The following is a 9,225-nucleotide window of genomic DNA, read 5'->3' on the forward strand; positions in this document are numbered from 1 at the left end:
AAAACACTAATTTTCCTTGTAGCTGTTGCCTCGGTGCTGACTTCAGCCCTTAAAAATTCAGGGATGATGTAATTTTCCAGCTCCCAGTTCTTGGGAGAAAGCACCGCCTCGGAGGAACTTCAGAGCTCGTGCCACGCGTACACAGAGCCTGCAATACGATATGAAAATAGATGCCAAAAAAAAAACCACAACCAAAAACCAGGGGAAAGACTCAGTTTGCTCATTTTTAAAAGACTCACAGAATTGTCTTCGGAGCCTTTCGGATTTTTTAACTGCCGACAGGTTTTATTGTCGTGGAGAAAACCAAAGGGCACCGACGAAGCCCGTCGGTGGTCCTCCCCGCAGTTTAAACCTGAGTCTTTAAATGTGGTGCTTGATATCGAGAAATTTGTAGAGCACAAAAAAAAATTATATTTTTTTGGGGCAGGTGAAAACGATTCACAATGAGATTTTAATTGCAGTTATAAAGCAGTGTTTGCACCCCAGGCCTGAGGATCCTGATGTGCCCTGGAGGTGCTTCCAGGGAAAATCTGCCATGGAAGTGGTGGCGAAATGGGTAAGTCAACCTTCCAGTCTCTTTCTATGCAGAGTACCTCAAGGAGAAGCTGGACAAATACATGTCGCGGTTCCCAAAAGTGAAGATCCTCCACCTGAAGGAGAGGCACGGTCTCATACGGGCCAGGCTGGCAGGAGCACAGATGGCCAAAGGTAGGACAAAAGTTTTTTTTATGGCCCTGTCTGGACCCCCTAGAGGTGCCAATAAGCTGTAACCAGCCTGAGTTTCAGTCCCCTCGCAATGAATGACATGGAGGTGTCCCTGCCCGTGGTAGGGGGGTTGGAACTGGGTGGTCTTTTGAGTCCCTTCCAACCCAAACCGTTCTGAGGAGGAGGAGCAGGACCAGGCACCCAAGGCCCGATGCTGCCCCGTCCTGTGCTGCAGGCGCCGTCCTGACGTTCCTGGACTCGCACGTGGAGTGCAACGTGGGGTGGCTGGAGCCACTGGGAGGGGGGGGGGGCGGGAGCCACTGCTGGAGAGGGTCCACCTGAGCCACACCAAGGTTGCCTGCCCCGTCATCGAGGTCATCAGCGACAAGGACATGAGGTGAGGCACAGAGATGATGGAGAGATGGAACGTCTCCCTGATGAGGAAAGGCTGAAGGAGCTGGGTCTCTGCAGCTTGGAGAAGAGGAGGCTGAGGGGTGACCTCATCAATGTTTATAAATACGTCAAGGGGGAGTGTCAGGAGAACGGAGCCAGGCTCTTTTCAGTGACGTCCAGTGACAGGACAAGGGGCAATGGGTACAAGCTGGAACATAGGAGGGTCCACAAAAATATCAGGAAAAACTTTTTCCCTGTGAGGGTGACAGAGCCCTGGCCCAGGCTGCCCAGGGAGGGTGTGGAGTCTCCTGCTCTGGAGACTTTCAAACCTGCCTGGATGCGTTTCTGTGTGACCTACTGTAGGTGATCCTGCTCTGGCAGTGGGGCTGGACTAGATGATCTCTAGAGGTCCCTTCCAACCCCCAGCTTCCTGTGATTCTGTGGGAGGCAGATCACGTCCCTGGGAGACCCAAATCCCTCTCACTGGGACCACCAGCATATTAATTGCAGGAAGGCAGAGGTCCAGAGCTCCTAACACCTTTGGCAGCGTTTCACGAGGGATGTGCAGCATTGCTGTACACCAATAATTGACATCAGTGGTGGATGGGACCCCTTCATTTGTCCCAAACACCTTTCCCCTTTTTTGTGACTTTTAGTACAGGAAGAGGATTCCTGATGAAATTTGTTAAAATCCTGTTTTAATTATGTACAGGTATTCATCTTCACTCATTAAAGGTGACATTTCAATCAGGAACATGACTCGGAATTAGTCATCCCCATCTTTTCCCCGTGTAGTTACATGACCGTGGACAACTTTCAGCGCGGGATTTTTACTTGGCCAATGAATTTCGGATGGAGGCAGATTCCTCAAGAGGTCATTGAGAAAAATAAAATCAAGGAAACTGATATAATAAGGTAAAAAAAAGCAAAGGTGAGAGCTCTGTAAACCACACTCTTAATAATTTAGGAGCAAAACTCCTTCCGGGCCAAATGTTGTTCCTTCACTTGTAAGGATGACAGAGGCCATGGTCCATCACATCACCGGGCGGAGACAAAGCCCAGCCAGCTGGTCTCACCCCTCGTGGTACCGCCAGTGCCAGGGGGACATGCTATTGCACATTTCCTTTCCTTGCCCTGTTACAGCTCTCACGCTGGGTAAAACTGCCCAAATACCATCTTATTTTAACGCTGCCTCTGTCAGCCTGCAGCAGAGTGACAGACCAGGTGGTCCTTGCTGTCCTGCTGTAAGTGTGGGTTCAGGCACCATCCCCAAGCATTTAGGGTCCCGCAGCTTCTCAGCGATGCCCTCATCAAAACAAGGGAAAGGGACGGACACTTCCCCAACAGCTGACATCCCGTGCGGCCTTCCCATTCCCAGGTGTCCAGTCATGGCAGGCGGCCTGTTTTCCATTGATAAGAAGTATTTTTTCAAGCTGGGAGCGTACGACCCGGGACTGGATGTTTGGGGAGGTGAAAATATGGAGATTTCATTCAAGGTACATTGCTCTCAGCAGCCTGTCCCACATCCCTGCAATTTCCTTACTTCTCTGCTTCTCTTCTGGCTTTCACCCGACGTTTGCCCATGTTTCTCTCAAAGCAACCTCTCTTTCTCAGGTCTGGATGTGTGGGGGAGAGATTGAGATTGTCCCATGCTCCAGAGTTGGGCACATTTTCAGGAACGACAACCCGTACTCCTTCCCGAAAGATCGGGTGAGAACGGTGGAGAGGAACCTGGCCCGTGTCGCGGAGGTCTGGCTGGACGAATACAAGGAGTTATTCTACGGCCACGCTTACCACTTGGTTTTGAAAAACCTGGATGTCGGCAACCTGACTCAACAAATCCAACTGCGGAAGAAGCTTCAGTGCAAAAGTTTCCGGTGGTACCTGGAGAACGTGTACCCAGACCTGGAGGCTCCCCTGGTTAAAGCCAGTGGGCTGGTACGTACCCAGGTGACTCGCTGTCCTTCCTTCACACGTGTTTTCAGTGGCCGGTTAGAGCCTTGGCAGCATCCTGGTCCACTGTCTCTGAGGTGCTTCCCTGACATCTGGTAACATCTCTGAATATTCAATATGTCACAGTGGTCAGGATTCCCCAGTGGTTTTATAAATCGGTCACAATCCCAAGAGCCAGTTTCCCACCAAAGAGCAAGATGAGCTGCCCTGGTGACAGTAACGGCCAGGGCACAGGTGGGAGGTGCAGCGGCCTCCCCGCTGGCACGGATTTTGGCCACGGCAGGAGACAGAAATCCCTTTAGGGGTGGATGAGCGGTGCCTGGGTGGCACGGGCAGGAGGTGCAGGGAAGGGATCAGGAGGTGTGGGCAGGAGGTGCAGGGGGGCAGAAGGTACAGACAGGAGATGCAGGAGGGTAGGAGGTGTGGGCAGGAGGGCAGGATGTGCAGGCAAGAGGTGCAGGCAGGGGATGCAGGAGGTGCAAGAAGGAAGTGCAGAAGGTGCAGACAGGAGGGCAGGAGAGCAGGAAGTGCAGGAAGGTAGGAGGTGCAGGAGGGTAGGAGGTGCAGGAGGGTAGGAGGTGCAGGCAGGAGGTGCAGAAAGGTAGGAGGTGAGCGCAGGAGGTGCAGGAAGGCGGGCAGGAGATGCAGGAGATGTAGGAGATGCGGGCAGGAGAGGCGCAGGCAGGGTGTGTTGCGAGCGCTGCTGCCAGCAGAGCGCAGCAGAATCCCGCTGTTGGGAGTCTGAGCACCCCTGCAGCCCCTCAGGTTCCGTTTTTCTTCAGCCCTTGCCTCCGGAGGGCTCGGTGGGCAGCAGCAAACACCTTGAAACCCGTTTTGGATGAAGTTCTCTGTCCTGACCCCCAAGTCACACCAGGGAACTCGTGAGGCTCCCTGGCACCGGGTCCTACTCACGCAGCTGCTCCAGGTGTGCTCCATGTCGCGTCACCGACATTAAAAGGTGGATTAAACCAGAATAAAGAGTGAGTTCTGAATTGGGCCCATGCCCTGAGCCTCAACAGAATTATCAGCTGCTGCTTTGAACATTCAGAACCCTCAAATATTGATTGTGATCTAGCTATAGTTGCAACAACCAAATTAAAGTAGGGATAAAGCCAGGCTCTCTGCCAGCCGCAGCCGGCACATTACTTTTGTGATGGAGCCATGAAGGAGGGCAGTGCAAAGCATTTGCCCCACATAGAGAGAATTCTGTTTCAACTGAACCCAAACCTCAACTTTTTGGAGGTGTCTTTGAACATTTTCAAGATGTTGCCTTGCTTTGTCCAGATTCAGGCCACCTGAATCAATCTTTTTATCTTCATTCTCAAAATTTAATAGGGCAGAAAATCTGTTTTTCAGCTAACTCGGCAAATTCCAGCTGTGCTGAACACTATCCAGAGTTACTTGAGAACTGTTTTCTGAATGGCCTAGTTATTCACCGAGATTAATTCAGAAGTTTTTCAGAAGTTTTGGAAGATGGAGAAGGACTGTGATTAATTCATAAATTCTTTGAAATTAGTTATTTTATTGAGAGTGACGGAACAGATTGGAGAGTGCTGTTGATATTTTTATTTTTAAGGTTAATGTTGCTAGCAGCAGTTATCTTAGTACAACAACCAGGGGGTAACATTCAGCAGAGGGTGAAAGCTTTGGTGCTTAGCCAGAGAGATGTCCCTGCCTGGGGTGGAGGGAGAGGACACAGCCCCTCGACTGGTCTGTCCGATGATGAGGTTCTTCTCTCCCACTTTAACAATCATTTCCTCTGTCTTTTTATCCCCAAAGTTATGAGGCTTCTCTCCCCGCCGGGTGACGTGCAGTGTGATTTGAGTGCTGTGGTCATTATAATCTTCTTTAGCATGTGCAGGGTGTCAACTTTAATATGCATTTCACAGGTAGTGAGGCAAAGGTTAGTCATCAGGTATGGCAGCCTTTTCTGTAGAAACAAAGAACTGCACCAGTCCCTGTTATCTTGGTTTTGCTGACCAAAAGCAGGGCTGTCCTGCCCGCAGCAGGGCAGGAGCTGTTGTGTTGGGGGTTTGTGGAATGGAAACAAGAGCTGTGTCCAAAAAAAAAAGAATGTGTCTTGTCCAGCCTTGAACATTTCTGCTGAATGGGATTAGTTTCACGCCTCTCTCGGGAGAAAAACAGACCAGATGTGCATTTACACACCCCTCTAAGGACTGTGACACATCACCTCTGCTTAAGTTGAGTGGACGGTATCCATCAGTGTCCTGTGAGTGTGGCGGCCTAACTGCAGTGTAACAGCCCCTCCTGTCTCAGGAACTTACCTCCAAATTTGCATTTTGGTGCTATTTTCTAGCTTGTTAACGCTGCCACGGCAAGGTGCATCACCGTGGAGAACACCACTGTAGCTTTGGCGGCGTGTGACGTTAACGACAAGGTAAGGATACCCTGCAGAGTAGTGTTTGTGGGGCATGGCACAGAGCTCCTGTGCCCCCTGTGCTGACCTGGGCTCTGTGTGCTGCTCCTGCTGCAAAACGTGCAGTTGTGCTCTGTCACTAGATGGGAAGCAGCTGCTGTGGACAACCTTGCCTGTCCTTTACGGACAACCTTTCCTGTCCTTTACAGGCAGCGTTTCTCAGGCACTTCCCTGCTAACTGCTGCCCACTGGCACAGCCTGGAGTGCAGGTGGGAGCCCTGCTGCATGCAGGGGTTTATCCGTTTGGATCCCGGTTTACCCGGGGTGCAGCCAGGGCAGGTGGCAGGGCACAGTGTTTGGTTTCATGTCTGGGCTGCTGCAGTGGGAGTCACTCCCAGAGCCTGCGCTGGGGCTGTCCTTGGACTTTTTAGCTCTGCAGATCCATAGGAAGAGGTTTCCCCATGGATTTTTTTCTCATCCCCAGTCCCAGGCGGGGCTGGGAGGAGGATGAGGAGAGCCTCTTCCTGCTACTTACCAGCCCTGCTGATGAGAGGGGAGCGGGCATCACAGCTCTTGCAGAGCCACAGAACCACTGGGGGTTGGAAGGGACCTCTAGAGATCCCCCAGTGCCACCCCCTGCCAGAGCAGGGTCACCCAGGGCAGCCACACAGGAACGCGTCCAGACGGGTTTGAAAGTCTCCAGAGCAGGAGACTCCACACCCTCTCTGGGCAGCCTGGGCCGGGGCTCCAGCACCCGCACAGCGAAAAAGTTTCTCCTCGTGTTTTTTGTGGAACCTCCTGTGCTCCAGCTTGTGCCCGTTGCCTCTTATCCTGTCAGTGGGAACTACTGAAAAGAATCCGGCTCCGTCCTCCCTGCACCCACCCTTTAGATATTTATAGACATCGGTAAGGTCTCCTCTCAGCCTTCTCCAGGCTGAGGAGTCCCACCTCGCCCAAGCTTTCCTGCTAAGGGAGATGCTCCAGTCCCCCGATCACCTTCATTGCCCTCCTCTGGCCTCTCTCCAGCAGTTCCCCACCTCTCTTGAGCCGAGGTGCCCAGAACTCTTTCCTGGTCTCTCCCCACAGCACCAAAGGTTCAACTACACCTGGCTGAGACTCATCCGGCACGGAGAGCTCTGCCTCGCTCCGGCTGGTGCCATGGGAGCGCCGGACCTACGTCGCTGCCAGGGTGGGAGCCACGGCCTGACGTGGCTGCACGGGTCGCTGGCCACCAGCCACCGGGAGCTGGTAAGTGAAGTGCCAGCGAGGGCACCTGGCGTGGGGTGTACCCCCACCCTCTGGTCCCGGCTTTGCCAAAACCATCCCTTCGCCTAAGTTAAGTGTTGGTTGCATGGCACCGACAAACGTCCCAGTTTTACATAGAAACTGTCGATAGCACTTACACAGAGATTGCTGGATATTGACTGGCGCTCAGCTCTCAGCGGTTTTTAAAAGGCGGCGTGATGAACAGCAAAAGAATGAGTATTCATTACTTGCACTGCAAAAAAGCAAGAGCGTTGCGACTGTATCTCTGTCAGCCTGGTGTAAGTAGTTGTCCAAAATGCTGTGGGACAGCATGTTTTGTATTTAAGAAGGAAATACGCTTAATTTAAGGAAAAAAGAATGGAGCTAAGTTATGCACTCATCATACCAACCAGCTCCCATTCCTCTTTAGTCTGAAAAAATGCAAAGTTTTCAAAGCCAGAATGCCACAGTGCCAAGGCTTACAAAGGGCACGGTGTTTTGTGAAAAATACATGAAAATTGTCCTCCACTTAGGAGTCCAGACAGCGTTATCAGTGCACTAGGAATTCTGGAGAGCAGCTCGATGGCTGCTGAATGCCGACTGGGGGAGTTATGATGCTTTACCTTCTTCTGTCATGGTCATTGTGTCATATTAATGGTGTGAAGTGCATTTACTGGATGCACAAAGATCGAACTTTTGCCCCGACAACACTCTGTGTGTGATTCCAGGAGTATTTGTCAAGGCATTAACCAGCTGGTCACAAGAAATGCTGCAGTGCTGGGTGGTGACAGGACAGCACCCCTTGCCGTGGGCAGATTCTGCAGCGTGGCCTTGGTGGCTGCTTGGGTTGGGTAGATAAAGCCAAGCAGATGTGAAAAGCAAAAGGATGGAGATCACTCAGTCTCTTCATTCTTCCATAATTGAATTTACTGCCCCGGTGTTCGATCTTCAGTGCTGAATTGTCTAACGTCCTGCTCAGTGCAGTACATTGAGTTCACCAGCCAAGAAACTCAAAATATGAAGAATCAGTTTCCTGCTCTGTGTTCTCCTACATAGCAAATACCATCTGGAGTGATTTCCTTGGCATGGTAATTACCACTAGGACAGCCAGAGAGCCAGTCTTCCCATTCCCAGCCCAGGGCTGTGGTGTGATCCTGGCTCGGCCATGAGGGCACCTCTTGGATCCCACCCAAAAGTGCCCTTAAGTCAGCAAAGAGATCCTAGGGAAACGCAAAAAGAAAAAAAAAAAGAAAAAGGAATAGCATACAGAGTAAAGCTTGCTGGGTGGAAAAATAGAGCTGCTGCAGTGTGGGTCCCAAAGCCTAAGCCCACCTAAATCCTCTTTCTGTCCCCTGCAGAGGGACCACATCATCTCGGAGCACCTCCAGCAGCCGATGTGCTTGGAAGTGGATCCTTCTCACACAGCCCTGCGGGTAAATGCCTGTGACTCTGCAAATCCTCATCAGAAGTGGCAGTTTGGCAATTACTACGCAGACTGAAGGGAATGCAGTTGAACCAGAAACGCTGTGTTTTTCATCCTGCGAATCCAGCAAGGACATCTGTGCGACTTGGGACAGCAATTGCAAGACTGGAAGTTCAATTCCAGATGATAATTGAAACCTGTAATTTAAACCAGCAGACTGAGGGATCAGAATACCAAGAGCAGCACATCTGGTTTAACGATGTCTGAAACAGATTTTCCCTCGCTGTGGGAGACTTTGGCAGAAACTCAGATAATTTTCTGTATTATTAAATGGAAATATTTTCTGAAGTCCCCCCATCCTACTGTAAGCAAACCTCCATCAGTTCCCCCTGGACAACAGCTTAAGCTGCAGAAATACTTCCAGGGCTCTGTAGTCTGCAAACAGCAAATTGGGCTGCTTATTCTTCCACAGAAAATGGAAGTTTATTGACCAACGCATTAAAAAAAATCCATTCAACAAGCCCGTGCTCAGTCTGGCTGCAGGAGCCTGCCCTGTGGGACCCGTTGCCACTGACAAATGAGTGTCAGGGTTCCATTAGGAATCGATTGCTTATCGAAAAAGCCTTCTTTTAATAATAGGAGGCAAATGTGGATCGATGAGGCGCCCAGCAGACACGGAAAGTGGGAGAACCAGCAAGCACGCCTGAAGACAGTGAGGACACGTGTGCCTGGTTTTGCTGGGACGCGAGAGGAGCTGCTGAGGAGGAGAACCAGGAGCTTGTCCTGCTTCTTGCTGCACCAGAGCCCAGCCGGGGAGCACCTCATCCCAGGGCTGTCCCCACCGTGGGGCCCCAGCCGTGTCCCTGTGCAGCCTTTTGGGGAGCTCCCCCAGGACTGCAGCCGCTTCGCTGAGCTCCCGGGGCTTGGGTCATGCCGGTGCCTGTGCCGGAGCCTGACGGGGCCGGAGCAGCCCCAAGCAGGGGGTCTCGTCCTGCTCGTTGTAGAAGAGTCCGTGAAGACCCTTCTGCTGAGCTGTGAGGTTCAGACTGGACCCCCTTGCTGTCTAAAATTCCTCACAGAGAGGCGGCAAGGGGCGGCTTTGTCCCGGCTGGGCCCCCGACCGGTAAGA

At 51.8% G+C, this 9,225-nt stretch overlaps 1 protein-coding gene across 1 annotated transcript in view; it reads left to right on the forward strand.

Moving 5' to 3' along the window:
• Positions 1-8,172, forward strand: part of GALNT5 (polypeptide N-acetylgalactosaminyltransferase 5) — a gene marked incomplete at its 5' end in the record, with an annotated part of 11,555 nt that extends 3,383 nt beyond the window's left edge. The window contains 9 exon segments of the mRNA XM_009870360.1: positions 589-708; positions 941-993; positions 996-1,102; positions 1,894-2,013; positions 2,477-2,594; positions 2,713-3,036; positions 5,369-5,449; positions 6,515-6,676; positions 8,032-8,172. Of these exon segments, the coding sequence (XP_009868662.1) occupies positions 589-708; positions 941-993; positions 996-1,102; positions 1,894-2,013; positions 2,477-2,594; positions 2,713-3,036; positions 5,369-5,449; positions 6,515-6,676; positions 8,032-8,172 (1,226 nt within the window).
• Positions 8,173-9,225: the final 1,053 nt, after the last annotated feature.

The sequence above is a fragment of the Apaloderma vittatum genome, unplaced genomic scaffold (genome assembly GCF_000703405.1).
Source record: "Apaloderma vittatum isolate BGI_N311 unplaced genomic scaffold, ASM70340v1 scaffold16830, whole genome shotgun sequence".
Taxonomy (NCBI): domain Eukaryota; kingdom Metazoa; phylum Chordata; class Aves; order Trogoniformes; family Trogonidae; genus Apaloderma; species Apaloderma vittatum.